The following is a 27181-nucleotide window of genomic DNA, read 5'->3' as shown; positions in this document are numbered from 1 at the left end:
TTACACCATAACCAGGTTCCCAGCATCATGTTCCCACATGCTTTATGCATCCATTAGCCCTCTGTGTCTGTACTGTTACACACTTAACATTATGGCTGGTCCATAGAATCAGGGCAACTGTTACCACCCACCTTTCGTGTCTACCTCTTTCCTCATAGACTGTAAGCTTGCGAGCAGGGCCCTCACTCCTCTTGTTATTTGTTATAATCTACTGTATGTGATTATTGTTATGCTGTAATGTCTATTGTCTGTACAAATCCCCTCTGAAATGTAAAGTGCTGCGGAATATGTCGGCGCTATAAAAATAAAATTTATTATTAAAACAGCCGACTACAGATGGATTCATGGATGGTTAATACCCAAAACAGCTGACTACCCATGCATTTCTAGATGGATTTCTAGATGGCCAACACTCAGCCGACTACAGGTGGATTTCTAGATGGCCAACACTCAGCCGACTACAGGTGGATTTCTAGATGGCCAACACTCAGCCGACTACAGGTGGATTTCTAGATGGCCAACACTCAGCCGACTACAGGTGGATTTCTAGATGGCCAACACTCAGCCGACTACAGGTGGATTTCTAGATGGCCAACACTCAGCCGACTACAGGTGGATTTCTAGATGGCCAACACTTAGCCGACTACAGGTGGATTTCTAGATGGCCAACACTCAGCCGACTACAGGTGGATTTCTAGATGGCCAACACTCAGCCGACTACAGGTGGATTTCTAGATGGCCAACACTCAGCCGACTACAGGTGGATTTCTAGATGGCCAACACTCAGCCGACTACAGGTGGATTTCTAGATGGCCAACACTCAGCCGACTACAGGTGGATTTCTAGATGGCCAACACTCAGCCGACTACAGATGGATTTCTAGATGGCTAATATCCGAAATAGCCGACTACAGAGGGATTTCTGGATGGATGATACCCAAAACAGCTGACTACAGATGGATAACTTCAGAAACAGCTGACTATAGACGGATTTCTGAACAGCTAATATCTGAAACAGCCAACTACAGATGGGTTACTAGATGGCCAATACTCGACCAACAACAGATGGATTTCTAGATGGCCAACCACTCAATGCCCTGCCTGCTCTGTACTGATAAAGGGCAAGACTATTCAGCCGACTACAGAGGGATGTCTGGATGGCTAATACCCAAAACAGCTGACTACAGAGGGATTTCTGGATGGCTAATATCCGAAATAGTCGGCTACAGATGGATTTCATGATGATTAATATCTGAAACAGCAGAATACAGATGGATTTATAGATGGCCAATATCCAAAACAGCAGACTACAGAGGGATTTCTGGATGGCTAACATATCCGGTCATGTTAGGGTTTCCAGTGCATGGATCCTCTCCCGAATATCTTCTGACACGTCTCAGTGACAATAGAAAACCATTTTTAAAGTATGGTGTTCGCTATACCCAACTTTGGTCTTTACTCTGTGCGGTGTCCACAATCATTAGGAAAGCAGAAAGGATCCAGTGAAACAGAACTCCAGCTACATTCTTGGTTTCTCTGTAAGAAATCATTGCAGCCGTTCATACAGCGGATTATCTGCTAGCTCCAGGATGCACAGCTCCATTGTCTCCTCCAGTCAAATTAGACAATACTACATAAGAATGAGGCTTCTCTGCCCGGGAGAGGGATTTAAGGGTTAGAACCGGCAAGAACTTTATATGCCGAGGACACAGTTACTAATGCCGCCTGAATACTAACCAGTCCTCCATGTGCTCTGGGAGCGCGCCGTAATGTCACTACACGGCGTTTTATCTAATTGTGCCCTTCAGACTGAGCACATCTAACAAGTCAGAAGAAGCAGCACTCCATACATGTGAATTGTGGGCATAGCAGAAAATAACTTACGCTGTGTCAAGTCTGGACATTTAAGGCTCCACCAATTAAAGGGACATCTACCTACAAGGTCCATATTATTACTTAAAAAATAAGGTTGTCTTCATAAAAAAAAGTTGATCACAACTTCTTTTCATAAAAATGTGTTTCTCAAAATCTATTGTTCTAGTTCCCTTTAGGATGTCTCATCGCGGCACCGTTTTCAGCCACGGTTTGTGCTGGGAACCGCATCACGGCTCAATTCAATCACCACCTTGATAGCTCGAGTCTGGAGAACCTTTCCATTATCATTTAGGCCACCCACCTCCACGATTGACAATGTTGGTTTCCATTGGGCGCAGCCTTCCTTTTAGTTTTTGCCTTGTTCTGGTTTCTGTGTAGACCGATGCTGTTAGCATGTTCGAAAGCAGAAGAATTCATTCAAGATAGGGCTGGCCCAAGTGAAGCCTGTGCTGTCAATCAAGGAGTAGGAAGGTGGAACTTGGTGATCTGTCTAAGTGAAGGTGCTCCAGACTACGGAGCTCTGCCCATGGTATACCAAGCACCAAATTCGCATACCAATTGCAAGACAATTTTCTAGATACAAGTGCAATGGGTCCCCCCTGATAGTAGATATGCGGAGAACCTTCATCTAGGTTAGGCTGTTTCCACATCTCTGATCAACACTTGGGCATGAAACATCTCCTAATTATTGAGTGAACAGCCTTCAGCTGGTGGTTCTGCGCATGCGCCGATCACACTGGGATGTGCGCATTGGGTGGGGATTTTATTCCAAGAGAGTGCTGCCCCAAGTTTAGCCAATTGCTAGCAATCAGGAAAGGGGGTACGGAGCTGGGTGGATCAATTGAGTCAAGGTGCACCAAATTTCCGCAATCCTGTCTGTCAGCGAATCTGGAAGAAAAATCTGTAACAAAATTTGCTTGCGCTAATTTTGAAAAAATAAATAATAGAAAAATGAAATGCTCTGAGTACTGACTCTGGTACATGACCTGGGTCATGTTCTGATCCCTCTCCTAATGCTTGATCCTCTTCCTCCTGGAGGGAGACCGAAATGGACTCGGCTCTCGGTTCTTCTTCTCAATATGGTGATGGAAAGCCACCAGTCCCTGAATCTAGATGTGGCCTCCTGGTCAGGCGTGATGGGATAAGGTTTATTGGGGGCCCTTCGATACTCCACGTCCTGGTGCACCTTTTTGTGGGTGGCAGATTTTTTTTCTCACTCAGATGGAGAGCATGATTTTGACTTCTTAAAAGGGAACCTATCAGACAAATTTGGGCTGCATGAATCAGAACCTTATTGTATGACTGCAGCCAGGTATATTGTCTCTGAAACACTCTGACGTCTAAGAGAAAATACAGATAGAAGACCATAATCGGAGACCAGACTAGTCCGGCGCCGACCCTGGCCGGCTTCTCCCAGGTGATTGACAGGTCTTTTCCATGGTCAGAAACCTGGAGGAAGACCTGGGAGAGGCCAGATCTCCTAACTATAACTCCTCTGAAACACTGGAGCGTTGTAGAGCTGCAATCATATAGAAAGGCTTTGATTCATGCTGCCCACGGTTTGGCAGGTAGGAGGTGATTCTCAGGGCTCCAATTCAGGGGCCACAGATTACTGATGTGGCCACTGGACCAGGGTCCTAAGAGTCGATTCGCTCACCTCTAGTCTCTAACTACCGCATTCTGCAGCCCCAGGGAGCAAGTTCCTATACGAGAAAAGTAGGTGATGGCAGTGCCAGCCTCAGCGCCAAGAACAGGTACAGGGAGTATTTCATTTTTACAGCTGCGGTCGTATCTTGTCGGAGATTTTATTTAAGATCACAATTATAAGATCTAAATAATTCACAAATCTGAACGTACGAGACGCAGTAGGAACCAAACAGCTCACAATATATAAGAAAAGTGATGTCTAACCATTAGGATATAAGACAGATTTTCGTCCAGGCGGCCCTTTATTCTGCATTCAGGACGTTCTCCAGAAATATTACAGGATTTTATTCTCTCTCTTTAGTTAGAAGTGAAAAAAAAAAAAAAAATATCGCAGAAGCTTTATGGACAGCGCCCCCTTGTGCTTACAAAGGTTATTGCTGCATTAACAATTTGTCTCACCACAAGTTATCTACAATATTATCCAAGATTTACCAATATGGCCCCAGTGGGGGAGAAGAACTGACACTCGTATTTACACTTATAGGTTGACGCTGGTGTTGTCACTTTTTTTGGTTCCATTTATATAAGCGATAGCAAGCCTCACCTGCAGGTCAGTTTCTCACCCTGGTGCCAAAATTCTATAATAACCTGATATCCCTGGTGTCATTACTGCACATGAGTGCCAGCATTTGGGGCACTAAGGACCACTGATTGAGGACCCAATTATATTTATTATATTTTTTTTACATTTAAATCATGCAGTACAGATTAAAATACAAAGAGGAGCAAAGAAACCAAATTGTGAGCAAATGCTGATGTGACTGTGTTGGAGGAACTGTCACGCGGCACTGAGGCTGTCATTATTATGGGGCACACCCATGAGGACACAGTTTTCCATATATGGGCACTATTAAATTTAACTTTGAGGCAATCTTACGGGGCAGCGTGGATGACAAGGTCATGGTCGCACTATGGCCGTCTCATACAGGTAATGAGGTTCAGATTATTATCAGCACTGTTATGGGGACACAAGCTGCTCCTTTACGGGGAGCTGTGACTCCGATAACATAGGGGCACTATCATGTGGGGACAGTGACTGACATTACTAGGGTTGCACTGTGGTTGTCACTTATAGAGGCACCATGGCGCTTCTTTCGTGATCACTGTGACTGTCTCTTACACAGGCGCAGTGACCATCGCCTACGGAGGCACTGGGGCCGTCGCCTACGGAGGCACATATGGCGTTTCTTCTTTGACTGTCTCATATGGACACACCATGACTTTTCTTCTGTGACCCCTCTCACCACCTCTTATGGAAGTACCTTTAGTATAGTGGAGCTCTTACATGGCTGTCTCTTATGGGAACACTTTCGCAGGCACCTCCATGGGCTCTCTGTGGCTGCCATTGTTACGGCTGTCTCTTATGACAGGCAGTCTTTTAGGGGCTCTGTGGCTCTCCTATGAGCGCACCATTACAGTCTCTTACGTGTTCACGGTCACATCTCATAACTTAATTAAAAAAAGTACAAAAATTGTGTTAAATATTGAGCAATAGAGCGATGCCGCTGTGTATGAACGTCCCCATTATCTAGAGCCACCGGGGGATTTCTCTTACATTTGTGGAATCCCATCCACCACTGGTTCTTACATCAGTGACATCGGCCTCGTCAGTCTTCTCCGTTTTCCTCCTATGGGATTTTTGATGCAAAAGCAGTGTTCTCCAAATATAGCAGCATTGTCCTCGGTGACATTGGACACGTTACATCACCTCATTGTCACCAGCGTAGAGGGATGTGGATTTTATGGGGCATGAAGTGATGTGTCTGCGTTATTGCGTGCACCAAGACGGATACAATGACCTACCTGTGATATTAAATGAACATGCATCAACTGCAGATTGCTTTCTTTTGCATACATTTTCTATACATCAAATTGTAGAGTGCAGTACAAAAAGGTGCAGAAGTCTACACCTACAGTCATGGCCAAAAGTGTTGGCACCCTTGTAACTGTTCCAGAAAATGAAGTATTTCTCCCAGAAAATTATTGCAATTACAGATGTTCTGTTATACACACAGTTATCTTCTTTCTCTGTATTGCAACACGAAAGAAAAGGCAAATTGGACTAAATTTCACACAAAACGCGCAAACTGGGCTGGACAAAATTGTTGGCACCTTTTCAAAATTGTGGGGAAACAACTTTGTTTCAAGCATGTGATGCGCGTTTCAAACTCACCTGTGGCAAGTAACAGGTGTGGGCAATATGAAAATCACACCTGAAACCAGATAAAAAGGGAAGAAGTTGACTAAGTCTTTGCATTGTGTGTCCGTTTGTGCCACACTAAGCATAGAGAACAGAAAGAGGAGAAGAGAACTGTCTGAGGACTTGAGAACCAAAATTGTTAATAAAATATCAACAATCTCAAGGCTACAAGTCCATCTCCAGAGCTTTGTCCACGATGTGTGATGTCCCTGGACGTCAGAAAAACTGATGAAAGGTTGCAACGTAAAGTAGCCCGCATGGTGGATAAGCAGTCCCGATAAAGTTCCAAAGAAATTCAAGTTGTCCTGCAGACTCAGGGAGCCTCAGTGTCAGTGCGAATCATCAGTCTAAATTTGAATGACATGAAACGTAATGGCAGGAGACCCAGGAGGACCCCACTGCTGACATAGAGACATAAAAAAGATAGACTGCAGCATGTCAAAATGTACATGAGTAAGCCAAAATCCTTCTGGGAAACCATCTTGTGGACAGATGAGACCAAGATAGAGCTTTTTAGTACAGCACATCATTCTACTGTTTACCGAAAACAGAATGAGGCCTACAAAGAAAAGAACACAGTACCTACAGTCAAATATGGTGGAGGTTCAAAGATGTTTTGGGATTATTTTGCTGCCTCTGGCACTGGGTGACTTGACTGTGTGCAAGGCATCACTAAATCTGAAGATTACCAATGGGTTGCAATGCAGCAATGTAGTGCCAGTGTCAGAAAGCTGGGCTTGCGTCCCATGTCATAGGTCTTCCAGCAGGACAACGACCCCAAACATACTTCAAGAAACACTCAGAAATAGAGGGAAACAAAGCGCTGCAGGAGTTCTGAAGTGGTCGGCAAGGAGTCCGGATCTAAATCCCATTGAACATCTTTGGAGAGATCTTAAAATTGCTGATGGGAGAAGACGCTCTTCAAATATGAGAGACCTGGAGCATTTTGCAAAATATGAGTGGTCCAAGATACCAGCTGAGAGGTGTAAGAAGCGACTGATTGCAGTTGCTTATTTGAAAGGGTGCACAATCAAATATTAAGTTGAAGGTGCTAACAATTTTGTCTGTCCCATTTTGGGGGTTTTGTGTGAAATTATGTCCAATTTGCCTTTATTTTATCTGGGGTTTTTTGCCTTGTTTCCATACGCACAAAGGAAATAAAAGTGCCCAACAAAACATGTGTATTTGCAATAATTTTCTGGGAGAAAAAAAACACGTCATTTTCTGTAACAATTTAAAGGGTGCTAACACTTCTGCCCATCACTGTACATAAACTAGTAGGATCATTTTATCAGGACGGTTGTCCTTGAGCACCTCTACCCCTAAAAGGCTTTAAAAAGCGGTCTCCGGTCATCAACATCTAGACAGATCCTGTACTGATCCTGAGTTACCTCCTACAGTGGGTACGGAAAGTATTCAGACCCCTTTAAAATTTTCGCTCTTTGTTTCATTGCAGCCATTTGGTAAATTCAAAATAGTTCATTTTTTCTCATCAATGTACACTCTGCACCCCATCTAGACTGAAAAAAAAAACAGTTTAATTACACACAGCTGGATTCCAATGAAGGAGTAGAACAATCTCAAGGAGGATCATAAGGAAATGGACAGCATGTGACTTAAACATGTGTCTGAGCAAAGGGGCTGAATACTTATGACCGTGTGATATTTCAGTTTTTCTTTTTTAATAAGTTTGCAAAAATTTCTACATTTCTGTTTTTTTTTCATTCAAGATGGGGGTGCAGAGTGTTCATTAATGAGAAAAAATGAACTTTTTTGAATTTACCAAATGGCGGCAATGAAACAAAGAGTGAAAAATGTAAAGGGGTCTGAATACTTTCCGTAGCCAATGTATATTATACCCCAGAGCTGCACTCACTATTCTGCTGGTGCAGTCACAGTGTAAATACATTACTGATCCTGAGTTACATTCTGTATTTTACTCCAGAGCTGCACTCACTATTCTGCTAGTGCAGTCACTGTGTGCATACATTACTGATCCTGAGTTACATCCTGTATTATACTCCAGAGCTGCACTCACTATTCTGCTGGTGCAGTCACTGTGTATATACATTACAATACTGATCCTGAGTTACATCCTGTATTATACTCCAGAGCTGCACTCACTATTCTGCTGGTGCAGTCAAAGTGTGCATACATTACATTACTGATCCTGAGTTACCGCCTGTATTATACTCCAGAGCTGAACTCACTATTCTGCTGGTTCAGTCACTGTGTACATACATTACATTACTGATCCTGAGTTACATCCTGTATTATACTCCAGAGCTGCACTCACTATTCTGCTGGTGCAGTCACTGTGTACATACATTACTGATCCTGAGTTACATCCTGTATTATACTCCAGAGCTGCACTGACTATTCTGCTGGTGCAGTCACTGTGTAAATACATTACATTACTGATCCTGAGTTACATCCTGTATTATACTCCAGAGCTGCACTCACTATTCTGCTGGTGCAGTCACTGTGTACATACATTACATTACTGATCCTGAGTTACATCCTGTATTATACCCCAGAGCTGCACTCACTATTCTGCTGGTGCAGTCACTGTGTATATACATTACAATACTGATCCTGAGTTACATCCTGTATTATACTCCAGAGCTGCACTCACTATTCTGCTGGTGCAGTCAAAGTGTGCATACATTACATTACTGATCCTGAGTTACCGCCTGTATTATACTCCAGAGCTGAACTCACTATTCTGCTGGTTCAGTCACTGTGTACATACATTACATTACTGATCCTGAGTTACATCCTGTATTATACTCCAGAGCTGCACTCACTATTCTGCTGGTGCAGTCACTGTGTACATACATTACTGATCCTGAGTTACATCCTGTATTATACTCCAGAGCTGCACTCACTATTCTGCTGGTGCAGTCACTGTGTAAATACATTACATTACTGATCCTGAGTTACATCCTGTATTATACTCCAGAGCTGCACTCACTGTTCTGCTGGTGCAGTCACTGTGTACATACATTACATTACTGATCCTGAGTTACATCCTGTATTATACCCCAGAGCTGCACTCACTATTCTGCTGGTGCAGTCACTGTGTAAATACATTACATTACTGATCCTGAGTTACATCCTGTATTATACTCCAGAGCTGCACTCACTATTTTGCTGGTGCAGTCACTGTGTACATACATTACATTACTGATCCTGAGTTACATCCTGTATTATACCCCAGAGCTGCACTCACTATTCTGCTGGTGCAGTCACTGTGTACATACATTACATTACTGATCCTGAGTTACATCCTGTATTATACCCCAGAGCTGCACTCACTATTCTGCTGGTGCAGTCACTGTGTAAATACATTACAATACTGATCCTGAGTTACATCCTGTATTATACTCCAGAGCTGCACTCACTATTCTGCTGGTGCAGTCACTGTGTACATACATTACATTACTGATCCTGAGTTACATCCTGTATTATACCCCAGAGCTGCACTCACTATTCTGCTGGCGAGCAGACCATAACATGAGACAGAACAGTCGCACTCCGAGCATTCTGTCTTCCTTTCCTTATTACTCCTGATAATTTCCAGATATTAACTCTTGGTTTTCCAAGCTGATTACAGTAATGTTGATCACTTAGCCTTTAAAGTTTATTTTACTGGAAGAAAAAAAGAAGTGTAAAAAATAAAAGCCGCAGCGTTCCTTCCCGCGTTGTGTCTGCTGCCGGTGACTGATCTTTCTTTTGTTCTCTTCACGTATCTTGCATTCTATCTTTCCTCTGATCTCTCTCCCAGTTGTTGCTTTCCGTCGCTTTCCAATTTGCTGCCTTCTCATCTCATTTCAATCTGTTCTACTGCTGTGATATATAATTACGCCTCGGTTAGAGTGCACGTAAATGGAAAATAAAGTAGGAGATATAAACAGCTACTTTACAACACAACAGTCTGCGGAGCGCTCAGACATGCAGGAAAGCAGAGGTTACAGCACACACCCCACAGGGCCAGCAACACATGGGCACTGGCATGGTCCGAGGGGCACAAGTAGGCTGGTCAGGGACTCCAGACATTAGAACAGCACGTTATGGGGGCGCTATTCTGTCCATTGCTATGGGGGTGCTATGATTACTGTTGTGGAAGCACCATGTGTCTCTATTACGGGGGCACTATATCATTGCTATACAGAGCCTCCATATGTCTCTATTATTGGAAACTGAAAGTCTTTGTTATCGGGCTCTGTGAATATCATGGATACGGATACATCTATTATGGGGGCACTGTGAATGTCTCCATTATGGGGGCACTGTATGTCTGTTACGCAGCACTGTGTGTCTCCATTATGTCCAATATGGGGCCACTGTGAATGTCTCCATTACGGGGGCACTATGTGTGTCTATTATGGGGGCAATACGTGTCTCCATTACGGGGCACTGTGAATGTCTCCATTACGGGGGCCCTGCGTGTCTCTATTACGTGCAGGGGCGGACATACCGCATGTGCAGCCTGTGCAGTTGCACCGGGGGCCAGAGGCTCCGGGGGGCCCCTGCAGGGCGGCTAATCACTGCCCTCATGTACGGCGGGCAGGGAGATATCCCTGCAGCTCCGCCGCCTGCAAGAGAGAATGACAGCGGAGCTGCAGCGATCAATCCTGCTCCCTGTCCTCGCTACCTGTCTCACACAGCAGTCAGCAGCGCATTTGCATGACATCATCATTCAGCGCCACGGCTACTGTGCCAGAGAAAGGAAGCTGATGGTGATGCTGCAGGAGAGCGTGTGGAGAGGTGCTGTGTGTGTGTGCGTTGCTGCGGGGAAATGTGCAGAGATGTCAATGGTGGTGTGTGTGTGTGTAAATAGAGGAGAGGGCAACGATGGGGGAGAAGGTAATGATGGGGGTGACGGAGAGGGACAATGGCAATGATGGGGGTGGTGGGGGAGAAAGCAATGATGGTGGCAGTTGAAAGAACCATGATGAGGGTGGTGGGGGAAGAGGAAACGATGGCGGTAGTGGAATGGGCAATGATGGGGCTGGTGGGGGAGAAGGCAATTATGGTGGCAGTGGAAAAGACAATGATGGGGTGGTGGGAGAGAAAGCAATGTTGGAGGTGGTGGAATGGGCAATGATGGGGTGGTGAGGAAAAGGCAATGATGTTGGTGGTGGAAAGGACAATGAAAGTCGTGATGGAAAGGACAATAATGGGGGTGGTAGAGGAGGAAGAAATGATGGAGGTTGTGGAATGGCAATGATGGGGATGGTAGTAAAAAGGACAGGAACGGACAATAATGGTGGAAAGGGCAATGATGGGGTTGGTGGGGGAGAAGGCAATGATGGTGGCAGTGGAAAAGAATGATGGGGTGGTGGGAGAGAAAGCAATGATGGAGGTGGTGGAAAGGACAATGATGGAGGTGGTGGGAGAGTAAGCAATGATAGAGGTGGTGGAATGGGCAATGATGGGGTGGTGAGGAAAAGGCAATGATGTTGGTGCTGGAAAGGACAATGAAAGTCGTGATGGAAAGGACAATAATGGGGGTGGTAGAGGAGGAAGAAATGATGGAGGTTGTGGAATGGGCAATGATGAGGGTGGTAGTAGAAAGGACAGGAACGGACAATGATAGTGGAAAGGGCAATGATGGGGCTGGTGGGGGAGAAAGCAATGATGGTGGCAGTTGAAAGGACAATGATGGGGGTGATGGAGAGGCCAATGTTGAGGGTGGTGGGGGAGTAAGCAATAACAGAGGTGGTGGAATGGGCAATGATGGTGGTGGTGGAAAGGACAATGAAAGTCGTGATGGAAAGGGCAATGATGGGGGTGGTGGGGGAGGAGGAAATGATGGTGGCAGTTGAAAGGACAATGATGGGGTGGTGGGGGAGGAGGAAATGATGGAGGTGGTGGAATGGGCAATGATGGGGCTGATGGGGGAGAAGGCAATGATGGTGGCAGTGGAAAGGACAATGATGGGGTGATGGAGAGGACAGTGATGAGGGTGGTGGGGGAGAAGGCAATGAAGGGGGTGGTGGGGAGAAAGCAATGATGGAGGTAGTGGACAGGACAGTGGTGGTGGTGGTGATGGAGGAAATGATAGAGGTGGTGGAATGGGAAGTGATGGGGTAGTGGGGGAAAAGGCAATAATGGTGGTGGTAGGGGAGGAGGAAATGATGGAGGTGGTGGAATGAGCAATGATGGGGGTGGTAGTGGAAAGGACAAGAACGAACAATGATAGTGGAAAGGGCAATGATGGGGGCGGTGGGGGAAGGAGAAAATGATGGAGGTGGTGGAATGAGCAATGATCTAGTGGTGAGAGAGAAGGCAATGATGGAGGTGGTGGAATGAGCAATGATGGGGTGATGTGGGAGAAAACAATGATGGAGGTGGTGAAGAGGGCAATGATTGGAGTGGGGGAGAGGATTATGAGGGTTGTGGAGGAAGGGGGATTTATAACAGGTGGAGGAAGACGTTATTAATTATCGCTTATTATATCAAACAGTCCCTTAGTATATAGTTTACTCACTTATTATGTATAGCGCCATCCCTCAGTATATAGTGTAGTCAATTTTTTATGATGCCGACCCTTATTATATAGCTTCCTCTGCAGTTATGTACAGTGCTCTCTCTTACATAGAGTATTCTTGTTATTTGTTATTCACAGTGCCCTCTTATTACATAGTCCACTCTCTTGTTAGATATAAAATGACTGGGGATGGAGGAGCCGGTGACCAGACTACCAGTTCATCAGCTCCTCCATTAAAAAAGAAGCTTTCCCATGCTCCATCAGCATGTAATAAAAAACAGAGATTTATATAATCCAATATGTAAGGGACGGTGCTGTACATAACAAGAGAGGGTACTGTGTAATAAGGGATGGCAATATACATAATAAAGGATACTATGTAATATACTGTACATGTATGTGTGTGTGGGCTTTGTCGCCATAGGAGAGGGGCCCAGACACATTTCTTACACAAGGGCCCCAAGCTGTCAGTGTCCGCGCCTGATTCTGAGGGCACTACATGTCTTTATTACAGGCGCTCTACGTGTATCTATTATGGGGGCACTGCATGTCTCTATTACAGGGGCTCTGTGAATGTCTCCATTACGGGGGCATGTTTCCATTATGGAGTGTCTCTGCGTGTCTCTATTGCGGGGGACACTACATGTTTCTATTACAGGGCACTGTGTCTCTATTATGAGGGCACTGTGAATGCCATTATTATGGGGGTTGTTACTGTCATGAAGAATTGTGTATGGCACTGTTAATATGTGGTAAATGTTGCTGTTCCTTTTAGTGTTATGGGGATCACAGTTGAAGTCACTTTTATAGGGGCGATTGTTTGGGTCACTGTTACGGGTGTCACTGATGGTTATGTGCATGGACGGCACAAGGAGAACAAACTCCGCTGGGAAAAACTGGAGTACCGGCATTGGGTATGCGAGAGATGGTTGGTTTACTATTACAATATCATTATAAATCCTGCGGGTCATTCATTCATTACAGTCTCTGAAGATCACGGTAACTTATGATAATGGAGTTTTGTTAGAAATCCCACACTCAGAGAAGCAACAGAAGAATAATGGACACAGACTCTGTACGTCACTGCATGACGGTCTGTGGAAGACGGCAAAAAAAAAAAAATAGACTATATAAATATACACACACACACAAACGAAAACACACAGACGTGCATGGATGTCGGAGATGCGAATAGCCCTGATGAGTGCGATATCAGAGCCGTACAGCAGCGCCGGACCAGAACACGGGCGGATGGTACAATGCCAGGCTCCACTGCTCGCTGCGCCCCATGGACGGCCCGGGCTGCTTTTTTCTTCCCCAGGTCGTAGCGTACGTGGCAGGTATCCTGTGTGCACAGTGTACAGTATACAGGTACTTTGGGACGCACTTTTATAAGAGAAATCTGACGGCACTACTAAAGGGTCGGTGTGGCAGCTACTATGAGAACGGTGACGGGCCTACGACAAGACGACGTGGAAGGCACGTTCCTAACGGAAATGCCAAAGGCGTTATTACCGGAGCACTTCTCTACCATTACCAGACCGCGGGGGCAGAAGATCATAAAGGCAGCATTACTGGGGCAGGGTACCAGGCACTATATCATCAGTGCACTGTGGAAGGCGCTAGAGGGCAGTGCAGTGGGCACGATTATAGGGGCAGTGTAGGGGGAATATCACAGGGAAACTGTAGCATGCAGTATTAATGAGGCAGTGATGTGGGCATTATTATAGGGGCAGTGTGGAAGGCATCATTATTGGGACAGTGTCGTGGCACATTTATAGGGGCACAATTGAAGGCTATTATTGGGGCAATGTAGAGGACATTCCATTATTATACGAGCACTGTTGTGGGCCCGAGTATAGGGGCACTGTGGCAGGTACTGTTATATGGGCAGTGTAGTGGGTCCGAGTATAGGGGCACTGTGGCAGGTACTGTTATATGGGCAGTGTAGTGGGCCCGAGTATAGGGGCACTGTGGCAAGTACTGTTATATGGGCAGTGTAGTGGGTCCGAGTATAGGGGCACTGTGGCAGGTACTGTTATATGGGCAGTGTAGTGGGCACGAGTATAGGGGCACTGTGGCAGGTACTGTTATATGGGCGGTGTAGTGGGCACGAGTATAGGGGCACTGTGGCAGGTACTGTTATATGGGCGGTGTAGTGGGCACGAGTATAGGGGCACTGTGGCAGGTACTGTTATATGGGCAGTGTAGTGGGCCCGAGTATAGGGGCACTGTGGCAAGTACTGTTATATGGGCAGTGTAGTGGGCCCGAGTATAGGTGCACTGTGGCAGGTACTGTTATATGGGCAGTGTAGTGGGCACGAGTATAGGGGCACTGTGGCAGGTACTGTTATATGGGCGGTGTAGTGGGCACGAGTATAGGGGCACTGTGGCAGGTACTGTTATATGGGCGGTGTAGTGGGCACGAGTATAGGGGCACTGTGGCAGGTACTGTTATATGGGCAGTGTAGTGGGCCCGAGTATAGGGGCACTGTGGCAAGTACTGTTATATGGGCAGTGTAGTGGGCCCGAGTATAGGGGCACTGTGGCAGGTACTGTTATATGGGCAGTGTAGTGGGCACGAGTATAGGGGCACTGTGGCAGGTACTGTTATATGGGCAGTGTAGTGGGCCCGAGTATAGGGGCACTGTGGCAAGTACTGTTATATGGGCAGTGTAGTGGGCCCGAGTATAGGTGCACTGTGGCAGGTACTGTTATATGGGCAGTGTAGTGGGCACGAGTATAGGGGCACTGTGGCAGGTACTGTTATATGGGCAGTGTAGTGGGCCCGAGTATAGGTGCACTGTGGCAGGTACTGTTATATGGGCAGTGTAGTGGGCCCGAGTATAGGGGCACTGTGGCAGGTACTGTCATATGGGCAGTGTAGTGGGTCCGAGTATAGGGGCACTGTGGCAGGTACTGTCATATGGGCAGTGTAGTGGGCACGAGTATAGGGGCACTGTGGCAGGTACTGTTATATGGGCGGTGTAGTGGGCACGAGTATAGGGGCACTGTGGCAGGTACTGTTATATGGGCGGTGTAGTGGGCACGAGTATAGGGGCACTGTGGCAGGTACTGTTATATGGGCAGTGTAGTGGGCACGAGTATAGGGGCACTGTGGCAGGTACTGTTATATGGGCAGTGTAGTGGGCACGAGTATAGGGGCACTGTGGCAGGTACTGTTATATGGGCGGTGTAGTGGGCACGAGTATAGGGGCACTGTGGCAGGTACTGTTATATGGGCGGTGTAGTGGGCACGAGTATAGGGGCACTGTGGCAGGTACTGTTATATGGGCAGTGTAGTGGGCCCGAGTATAGGTGCACTGTGGCAGGTACTGTTATATGGGCAGTGTAGTGGGCACGAGTACAGGGGCACTGTGGCAGGTACTGTTATATGGGCAGTGTAGTGGGCCCGAGTATAGGTGCACTGTGGCAGGTACTGTTATATGGGCAGTGTAGTGGGTCCGAGTATAGGGGCACTGTGGCAGGTACTGTTATATGGGCAGTGTAGTGGGCCCGAGTATAGGGGCACTGTGGCAGGTACTGTTATATGGGCAGTGTAGTGGGCCCGAGTATAGGGGCACTGTGGCAGGTACTGTTATATGGGCAGTGTAGTGGGCACGAGTATAGGGGCACTGTGGCAGGTACTGTTATATGGGCAGTGTAGTGGGCACGAGTATAGGGGCACTGTGGCAGGTACTGTTATATGGGCGGTGTAGTGGGCACGAGTATAGGGGCACTGTGGCAGGTACTGTTATATGGGCGGTGTAGTGGGCACGAGTATAGGGGCACTGTGGCAGGTACTGTTATATGGGCAGTGTAGTGGGCACGAGTATAGGGGCACTGTGGCAGGTACTGTTATATGGGCAGTGTAGTGGGCACGAGTATAAGGGCACTGTGGCAAGTACTGTTATATGGGCAGTGTAGTGGGCACGAGTATAGGGGCACTGTGGCAGGTACTGTCATATGGGCGGTGTAGTGGGCACGAGTATAGGGGCACTGTGGCAGGTACTGTCATATGGGCGGTGTAGTGGGCACGAGTATAGGGGCACTGTGGCAGGTACTGTTATATGGGCAGTGTAGTGGGCACGAGTATAGGGGCACTGTGGCAGGTACTGTTATATGGGCGGTGTAGTGGGCACGAGTATAGGGGCACTGTGGCAGGTACTGTTATATGGGCGGTGTAGTGGGCACGAGTATAGGTGCACTGTGGCAAGTACTGTTATATGGGCAGTGTAGTGGGCACGAGTATAGGTGCACTGTGGCAAGTACTGTTATATGGGCAGTGTAGTGGGCACGAGTATAGGGGCACTGTGGCAGGTACTGTTATATGGGCAGTGTAGTGGGTACAAGTGTATAGGGGCACTGTGGCAGGTACTGTCATATGGGCAGTGTAGTGGGCCCGAGTATAGGGGCACTGTGGCAGGTACTGTCATATGGGCAGTGTAGTGGGCACGAGTATAGGGGCACTGTGGCAGGTACTGTCATATGGGCAGTGTAGTGGGCACGAGTATAGGGGCACTGTGGCAGGTACTGTTATATGGGCAGTGTAGTGGGCACGAGTATAGGGGCACTGTGGCAGGTACTGTTATATGGGCAGTGTAGTGGGCACGAGTATAGGGGCACTGTGGCAGGTACTGTTATATGGGCAGTGTAGTGGGCACGAGTATAGGGGCACTGTGGCAGGTACTGTTATATGGGCAGTGTAGTGGGCACGAGTATAGGGGCACTGTGGCAGGTACTGTCATATGGGCAGTGTAGTGGGCACGAGTATAGGGGCACTGTGGCAGGTACTGTCATATGGGCAGTGTAGTGGGCACGAGTATAGGGGCACTGTGGCAGGTACTGTTATATGGGCAGTGTAGTGGGCACGAGTATAGGGGCACTGTGGCAGGTACTGTTATATGGGCAGTGTAGTGGGCACGAGTATAGGGGCACTGTGGCAGGTACTGTCATATGGGCAGTGTAGTGGGCACGAGTATAGGGGCACTGTGGCAGGTACTGTTATATGGGCGGTGTAGTGGGCACGAGTGTATAGGGGCACTGTGGCAGGTACTGTTATATGGGCAGTGTAGTGGGCCCGAGTATAGGGGCACTGTGGCAGGTACTGTCATATGGGCGGTGTAGTGGGCCCGAGTATAGGGGCACTGTGGCAGGTACTGTTATATGGGCAGTGTAGTGGGCACGAGTATAGGGGCACTGTGGCAGGTACTGTTATATGGGCGGTGTAGTGGGCACGAGTGTATAGGGGCACTGTGGCAGGTACTGTTATATGGGCAGTGTAGTGGGCACGAGTATAGGGGCACTGTGGCAGGTACTGTTATATGGGCGGCGTAGTGGGCACGAGTATAGGGGCACTGTGGCAGGTACTGTTATATGGGCGGCGTAGTGGGCACGAGTATAGGGGCACTGTGGCAGGTACTGTTATAGTTTAGAAGTCACTCCTAAAGAGAAATATTTTTCCACAAAAAACAGCAATCTGACCATGATGTGAGGACATTCCTTACTGTTTAACCCCAGTGATCTCCAGACACGTCTAACATGAATTCTTATGAGCGGAGGTTCCCATGTGCAGGGGGTCCCGATCCCCCATCAATAAATATAGGCTCTTATAAGACCCCAATAAGCACACTAATCATCTACTGATCACAAAGCCAATATTAATCATCAATTGTAACTAATAAAATCCACACCCCTTGACGAATGGCTGTAGCCGTATCTGCGCTCCATCCTCCCTGCTACACACATCCGTCTCATGGTTACAGATCTCATGAAGGAAGGGAAAAGGTCTAGTATCTGTACAATACGGACACTCCTAACAATAGCCGGGGCGATCACTAGAAGGCAACAAGAGTAATATATAATACAAGTAACATTCCTAAGATAAATGATAAAAGGCAGAAAAAGCCTTGACCAAAATGGTTTGTGCTCCTTATCGCCCCCTATTAAGTAAATCACATCAAAACTCAAAGATGAGTGGGGGCAGGGAAGCGACAACTTGGCATGTAGAAGGGTTTGGCACTTTTCCCGACCATATTTTACTCTATCAGCACTTTCTCAGACGAGAGGTCTAATATAGGTCTGAACAGCTCTTTAAAGGCTGCATTCACCTTTCCATCTAATTTTCTATATTTCTCCAATACCTCTAAAATAAAATAATGAAAAACGTCTTCACTAACAAGTCCTGACCGTTTGTGTCCAAAGACCCTATGCAGACCTATGTGTCTCCATGGCGAGAGACAACAAACTAACTCTGTAGTCTGATTTTTCTGTCTCTAGATAAAAAGTCAGTGGGTCTCTGCTCTGGCTCATAAAGGGGTCCCATAAGCCCTCTCCTTTGACGACATTGCTCAATGACATGGATATCACTCCAAGACCCTCCTCAGTGGACCTAAAGCTCCGTCTACCGACATATAGTACATGGATATTAGAGCTATAGGGGGTTCTCAGCCCCTCATCTATGTGATCAGAAGCCATCTCAAAAATGACTATAAGTCATAAGTGACTATAAGACTATAAGTGTAATATCCCTTTAAATCTGAAGTAACTAGAAATCCCAACCCCTAGACCACCTGGGACGTTCCTCCTTAAAGGGTCAGTCTATTAATAGGATCTTCCGATGTATTTTCACTTGTATGTGATTGGCTTTAATGAAAACGTTGAAAATGAGCAAAGGCAATTATATTTACCATATCCAAGACCCCCCCATCACAGGCAAGCTGGAGAACTATATATATATATATATATATATATATATATATATATATATATATATATCCTGACCATCCAATAATACATTATCCACTATCAAGTGGAGGTTCTTGTGCCAAATGACCACAATTTCTAAATCGGACATATTTAACCTGTATCTATGCCAGGGAAAGCTGGGTAACATCCAACATTGCCACACAGCTTTCCCAAATAGATAAAATAGCAACTCAAGTGGGTGTCCATTTATCTGAACAGCCAAAAACAACATAACTGTCTTCGTTGCTACTAGCAACCAATCAGACCTCAGCTTTCATTTTGTAAACTGCTCTGGTAAAATGAAACCTGCGCTGTGATTGGTTGCTATGGACAACAACAAAAAAAAAAAGACGGCTTTTCTTTTAGAAACAGTTTTGATAACTAAGGCTATTCCTGTCGGCTCCAGGGAAAGCTGAGTTATAGACATTATGTTTTTAGTAGAATGCTGGATTGGAAAAACTTTGGCCCCCAAAAATTATATTTAGGAATATTATTCATCTTGGTTCCCAGAGAGGACTGAGGTCCAGTACAGGAACGTTATAGGGGGGCATCATCCAGCTTTCCCATATTACTGTAAAGCGAAAGCAATGTGAGGTGCGGTGTGCTAAATTATATATATATATACACACATACACACACACACGTCATGTAGATATACACACATCTACATATATATATATATATATATATATATATATATATATATGCACATACATATACACACACATTAGATTGCATGCCTCCCAGATACAGATCTGATACAGATGTGATTTGCAAATGCTCAATCACATATATAAACACATACTTTTTTAATAGTGGCAGTGTTGCCACCCAGCTTTTCCAAATAGCTGAATGTCAGAGCTATTCATCCAGTGATGCATCAAACACTTTTATACGAGTGGTCAGAATAGTATGGGGGGGGGGGGGGTGATATGTAAAATGAGCAATACTACTATTCACCCAGCTTTACCAGGTTTCTGCAAAAACCTAAAATGTCCAGCTGTTTTCATCTGCACCAGGATAAGCTGTGTAATATTCACTGCATTACAATACATATTAATAAAATAATGTGTATTTCTCTATATTTATCCAGTGATACTTTACAACCTTCCATATAAGGTGGAGGGGAGATCAAAATAATGAGTAATAATAACCATAAAAAAAGAGCAACACTGCTAATAACCCAGCTTTCCCTGATGGGCATTAAACTTCATACTTTGCACAGTTCGTTGATGATTATTTATGATGTTTGCTTCTATACTTGGTACCTGAGAAGTGAATGCACCAAGTGCACAGTTACAAAGTTGCCCCAGAGTCTCCCCCACCTGTCACCAGGGCACAGCAGTACTCACCAATCCTTAGTACTTGCTGGGAAGTGTGAGGGGTGATCACACTGAAAATGCAGAGTAGGGGGAGATAAAGTCCACAGCTGCCAGGGAGATCCATGCTAGACAATGAGGATTCAGTGCTGCACATGTCCTAGAGCCAGGCTGATGGGGCACTTCATCCTATGCCTCAGTCACTTCCCTGGCTCCCTGGCTGGGGGGCTCTCTAGCCCATCATCTGCTCCCTGGAAGCATCCACCAGCTGAGGTCCACAGGCAGGCTCTCCAGTCTGCAGCCAGGCTCCACTGCTTGCTCTCCAGTCTGCAGCCAGGCTCCTCAAGCTTGCTCCCTCTGATTTCTGCACAGCAGCCAGAGCTCACTCCAGCAAGAAAGTGAGGAGGTAGCTGGGAGCATGCAGAGCCCCCTGATCTTCAGCAGATTAAGCTACATTCACTCCCATGCAAGTAGCAGGGCTGATTGAATCCTTGCTTGGAATCTACTGATGAATGCAATTCTAATCTCCATGTTTGGCTGGGAGTGGGTATCAGCTGGGTGATTAAAGTCAGCAATGCATGGTGTAAGTACAAAGTATCATCATCTTCCTCATCACCTCCCTTCAGGCTGCATTTACTTCTCTTTCTTCCCTGCACAGTCTCTTCTTGCTAAATGAACATTTCAAGGACCACCCCTAGGACACTGTGCACAGAATGGAGCATGGGGTAGACTGGAGATGACTTCCCAGCCCCTAAAAGACAGACAGGAGCCACCTCACCTTCTGCTGTAGTGATTGGAGATACCTGGGGAGGGTGGGAGGAGAGGGGATGGAGCTGCAGACAGGCACCTGCTTGCTGAGTGTATTGGAGGTTGGAAAATCTAATGTGGAACTAGAGGTCACAGCATGCTTTGCATCAGTAAACTCACATATGTTCAGATGACAGTATGCACTAAGAAGCAGCAGCTCATATAGGAACTACTACTCCCAAGCTACTCACACTGGTTACACCTGATTGAGCCTCATTTGCCTATATGCCTTGTTGGGTCTAAGGGTGTGTGCACACGCTGCAGTTTCCGCTGCGGATTTGGCCTCAGTTCTGCAGACAGTGTACAGTACAATGTAAGTCTATGTGATTTACAATCTGCAGATTTTCAACTGCGGAAAAGCTGCGGCTTTGAATCCGCAGAAAGAATTCACATGTCAATTCTTTCTGTGGATTCTGCTGCGGTTTGCCACCTGTTCCATTGTCCAGGTGTCAAACCGCAGGCCAATCCGCAGGTAAAAGCGCAGGTCATTTTAGCTGCGGTTTTACCTGCGGATCCACAGATACAAATCCGCAGCGTGTGCCCATAGCCTAAGGGTCCCTCCATAATTGCCTATTCTTTGAAATTCATTTTAGGGACTACAGGTGCCAGCATGCTCTGAGAGTATTTATGATGGCATCTTGTATGTGGTGACTATCACGTGCCATAAATATGTGATATTTTTTTCCCCTAGTGTAAATGCCGCTGTTCTTCTGAATCCGGCGATGTTTTTCTTTTGTTCCTGCTCCTCTCCGTTTCTGAGATATAGCCTCCTATTCATTGCATACAAATCTAGTTTAAGTACCTAAGTGGGTGTGGCCATCGGCTCTTCAGCTTGAGGACCACGCCTCATCTGTGGAAAAGAGAAAATTTACATACAGAGAAAAGGAGGTCATATCTCAGGAATGGAGAGGAGCAGGAGCAAAAGAAAGCTACACCGGATTCAGGAAGACAGCGGCATTTACAACAGGTAAAAAGCATAACATAATTATGGCAAGTGCCACGACCTCTTTAGGGTGTGTGCACACGCTGCGGATTCTGCTGCGGTTCCGCAGCGGATTTGGCCGTTGCGGACCCCGCAGCAGTTTTTGCTGCGGTGTACAGTATATAATATCCTATGGATATTAAAAACCGCAGTGCAGACGGTGCAGATTTTTCCGCGCGGTTTCTAAACCGCAGAAAGAATTGACATGTCAATTCTTTCTGCGGATTCCGCTGCGGTTTGCCATCTCCTCCATTGTGGAGATGAAAAACCTCTGGGCAAAACCGCAGGCTAATCCGCAGGTAAAACCACAGGTCTTTTGACCTGCAGATTTACCTGCGGATTTTACAAAATCCGCACCCCAATCCGCAGCGTGTGCACATAGCCTTAAGGGCTCTTTCACAGGTCCTGATATTCTCGGAACTGAAAAAAAATTGCTTCATTTTGATGCGCCCACCGACCGCACAGGAATGCAACTTGTGTTCCTGTGCGGTCGGCAAGAGCGTCAAAACGACGCATCCGCATGTTCTGCGTACCCAATGTTAAAGACAGGTACGCAGGACGCATGCAGAAGTATGCGGACCTAAACAGAAGAAGTACGGAAGTGTGAACTTAGCCTTAGCTCTGTTCCCAGGTGCAGGGTGCTGAAGACAGCTCTCCTCATTCTCCCCTGCTCACGATGCTGGTTATCAAGAATAGATGGGTCTTCACGCTGTATTTTTAATTATTTAAATAAATAATTTAAAAAAATGTCATGGTGTCCCCCCATTTTGCCAACCAGCCAAGTTAAGGCAGACAGATGGGGGCTGGTATTCTCAAGCTGGTAAGGGGGGGTTGATGTCACCTTTGTATTGTCTAGTGACAGCAAGCCCACGGCTTAGTAATGCAGAGGCGTCTATAAGACACCTTTCCATTACTAATCCTACAGTTATATGGTAAACTAGCTGAAGAGCCCGGCGCTGCCCGGGCAGAGTAACTAACTGTGGTTAGTTATAACAAATTATAATTATCCTCCATCCCATAGTCCCGTGCCCATATACCGATCACACTTTCTTCATCTCATAGTCACATGCCCATATACCCATCATACATATCCTCCATCCCATAGTCCAGTGCCCATATACAAATCACACATCCTCCATCCCATAGTCAACCATTGTGACATCATAATGAGGGGTGGGGCTTGCAACCTATGATGACATCAGCGTCGCCATGGCAACCATTATGACATCATACTGAGGGGCGGGGCTTGATACACACACACTTTTTCCCCTTTATGTAGATAGGGGCAAAATTGTTTGGTGAATTGGAACGTGCAGGGTTAAAATTTCGCCTCACAACATAGCTTAGGACACTCTCGGGGTCCAGATGTGTGGCTGTGCCAAATTTTGTGGCTGTAGCTGCGACGGTGCGGATGCCTATCATGGACACACACACACACACACCCACATTGAGCTTTATATATTAGATAACTGACACAGCCAGAATAAAGGCCTTTATTTGAAAATAACAAACACAGTTATACTCATCTAATGCCTAATTCCACTGAAGCCCTCGTCTCCTGTAATAAAACAAAAATAATAAACAACCATATGCCTCACCTCTTCGTCGTTCTGTCATACACCGTAATCCATGTCTTGGGATAAATAGTTTTCAACCTGGACGGTGCCAAGATGTGACCGTCCAGGCGGAGAACAACTGAGGAATGAGCTGCTGCGAGCGCAACATCAGGGACTAGCTGAGGCTGAAATGTGGTGACCTCAGAACCTTATGAAAAAGTCAGTGAGTTCACTGCAGTTAAGCTCAGTGAGTATTCAAGCGATGATCTGCGGTGAACTCATTGACCTGAGCTGAAAGGACTTTATACTTTCTGCATGCTGTCGGCTTTAGCTTGGCTGGTTGTCAACAATTGTGTGTATCCCACGCCGTTTTTTTAAAATTATTCAAATAATTAAAAATATGGCGTGGGGACCCCTCTATTCTTGATAACCAGCCTTGCTAAAGCTGACTACTGAGGGTTGCAGCCCGCAGCTGTCAGTTTTGCTTGGTTATCGAAAATACAGGGAAACCCACGTCATTTTTTTTTTTAAATGTATTTATTTGTAGCGTAGACAGCGAGCTGATGAATACTCCTATCAGCCGCCTGCTCTCACTGTTATCAGTTGAATACAACTCTCAACATTCTCCCCTGTTAGTGCTGATCCGAGCTAGAGCAGGGCAGAATGATGAGAGCTGTCTTCAGCACCCGGCGTCGGGGAGCAGCGCTAACAATACCGCTGCTTCCCAGTCGCCGTTACGTGTGGTACTGATGCGGCACATGGTTGCCACACGTATGCCACAAGTGTTACACACACGGACACTGATATCTCCGGTACTCTTTATTATCACTACCGGACATATCACTTGTGAAAGAGCCCTAAGACAGGGTAGCCTAGTGATATCTTACAAAGATGCTAGCTGGTTGATGCAGAGATTATATGGAACTACAAGTCTCAGAATGCCTTTAAACTGATACTCCACTGGCCTCACTGCCTTGGCTGATATATAATTAGTTAGTTGTAAGTATACGGTAATTGTGTGCAGTGGGACTACAAATCCCAGGAGTAAATAATTAACCGCAGCCTACTCTGATAATCCCATACTATATCATAGAAGTCCACCGCTGCTCTGGTAACTACAAGTCCTAGGATTTCCTTCCATTTTATGCTGGGACTACAAGAACCAGCATGTCTTCTCCCTGTAGCCACACTTCCTCTGATTTTGTACATACATATTAATGTTATACTTTAGTCCCAGCAGCTAGTGACTACTCTTGTATTCCAATAAAAAAAAAGCACAAACACATTACAAATAAATACAAGCAAAAACCTGTGGAGTAATTGAAAAAAAAATAAAAAAGTGATTATAACTATAGATCTCTGTTCACACAGTGCAGAATGGTGAGCTAATTCAGTATATCACTAGCTGCAGTACCCAGCACAGCCACAACCGGATGTATGGCGCTGTGGTTTTGAAGAAAAACATTAACAACTAATCCGGAGTGCCTTGTACTGTAATCTCCGGATAATGATTGAAGGCGTTCCCGCTTCTGGGAGCCCCCACATTTAGTTCTTGTTTCTGGAGTAACAGTGGAGAACAATACTTTGACAACTAAATAAGGTGCATTTATTCAGGATTAGTGATCCATTGTGTGCAGCTTTCTGTACAAGGGAAATCCACAACACTAGACCACCAGGGGTGTTAAACTTGAAAGGGTGTTCCTGGGAATAAAAATGATATCCTAAATTTCCCAGAGCATTATCGCCCTCCCCTATCCCCCGCAAGTGGTCTACTGACAAGGTCCCTTACAGTGTGCACTTCTAAGTCTTGTCTTCAGTAGATGGACGTTACTAGCCCACCAAGGATCATGTAACTGCCAGAATGGGACCAGCAGGGAATCGGGGGAGGGTATTATTTAAATATTTTATCTGTTCTGATGCCTTAGTACACATACGTTTGTATTCATCAGATTGCCCTTTTTTTTCTTTAATGCCCTAGACCACCAGGAATAATGAGCTTATAAGGAACCTGTCACCTGATTCAGGTTGCCCAAACCAGAAGCATGAATCACAGCCTGACTGCATGGTTAGTGCCAGGTATATATTTTCAGAGCGAATATAGTTGGAACAGCCTGTCAAGGATCTTCCCCATCTCTGGCTATGGTCCCCTAACTATAGTTTCCCTGAAAAATGTATCTGTCGTCAATCGTTTAGTCCGGTTTTGATTCATGCTGCCGAAATGAATCAACTGACAGGTTAACTATAACTGATGTACTGCCCAAGGCCACCAGGGATGCTAATATTAGCTTTTATTAATGCCCTAGACCACCAGGGATGCTTACATGAATTTATTTATTTATCTAGACCACCAGGGATGCTGATATTAGCTTTTCTTAATGCCCTAGACCACCAGGGATGCTGACATGAATTTATTTATTTACCTAGACCACCAGGGATGCTGATATTAGCTTTTATTAATGCCCTAGACCATCAGGGATGCTGATATTAGCTTTTATTAATGCCCTAGACCACCAGGGATGCTGACATGAATTTATTTATTTACCTAGACCACCAATGATGCTGATATTAGCTTTTCTTAATGCCCTAGACCACCGGGGATGCTGACATGAATTTATTTACCTAGACCACCAGTGATGCTGATATTAGCTTTTATTAATGCCCTAGACCACCGGGGATGCTGACATGAATTTATTTACCTAGACCACCAGTGATGCTAATATTAGCTTTTCTTAATGCCCTAGACCACCAGGGATGCTGACATAAATTTATTTATTTACCTAGACCACCAGGGATGCTGATATTAGCTTTTCTTAATGCCCTAGACCACCAGGGATGATGCCGTGAATTTATTTACCTAGACCACCAGGGATGCTGATATTATCTAATTTCCTACCCTAGACCACCAATATTGGTTATATTCACCCTTTACTGTCCAGCATGGATACTGACATTAACCTCTTTAATGCCCTGGACCACCAGGGATTGTTGTTTACACCTTCACAAAACTGCCCAGGATCAATACAGATGTTGGATTTAACCTTTTCACTAATCTAAGTCCCAGGGATTAGATGGCAAAAAGACTTCACAAGAAGCCATGTCCTCGAGGTTACACCTTGTATTAGGCGGCTCCGCAAAGCCCCCCTAGAATGTGCATAAGGCAAAAAGCAGAGGGGTCTCTTACACTCAGTGATAACATTGGCCATAATATTCAAGTGATCATATTGTAAATGTCAGAGAATGACATTAAGAATATAACCCAGCCCAGCTGTGTCCTAGAGGGGATTACAAGATTAGAGCCCCCTCTTATTACACAGGCAGCAGAGCGAATATGGCGGACGCTAAAGATGATGAGACTGAGCAAACAGCGAGAGGTGCAGGTGTCCAGGACGTCAGGCGCTAATACCTGTGCCTGTTAACTGTGCTATTCCGAGAAATCCGCAATAAAAGGCATTGCAGAACACTAACACTTTCTTCTCGCACATTTGTAATGTTT

At 45.9% G+C, this 27181-nt stretch overlaps 1 protein-coding gene across 9 annotated transcripts in view; it reads right to left on the bottom strand.

The window, feature by feature from the left end:
* GRIK1 (glutamate ionotropic receptor kainate type subunit 1) overlaps window positions 1-21937 on the bottom strand; it is a 437138-nt gene extending 415201 nt beyond the window's left edge. For 3 of the 9 annotated variants that reach the window (XM_073584577.1, XM_073584573.1, XM_073584578.1), the window contains exon 1: window positions 20377-21102. In XM_073584577.1, coding sequence (XP_073440678.1) covers window positions 20377-20500 — 124 coding nt within the window. In that variant the 5' untranslated portion in view covers window positions 20501-21102. The other 6 variants (XR_012233956.1, XM_073584581.1, XM_073584572.1 and 3 more) reach the window with 4 other exon arrangements.
* Between the last annotated feature and the right edge of the window lie 5244 nt (window positions 21938-27181).

This window comes from Dendrobates tinctorius, unplaced genomic scaffold, assembly GCF_039654945.1.
Source record: "Dendrobates tinctorius isolate UK_male_01 unplaced genomic scaffold, ASM3965494v1 ptg000084l, whole genome shotgun sequence".
Classification (NCBI taxonomy): Eukaryota; Metazoa; Chordata; class Amphibia; order Anura; family Dendrobatidae; genus Dendrobates; species Dendrobates tinctorius.
The sequence above is the reverse complement of the archived record's forward strand: the minus strand, read 5'-3'. Positions and strand labels throughout refer to the sequence as shown.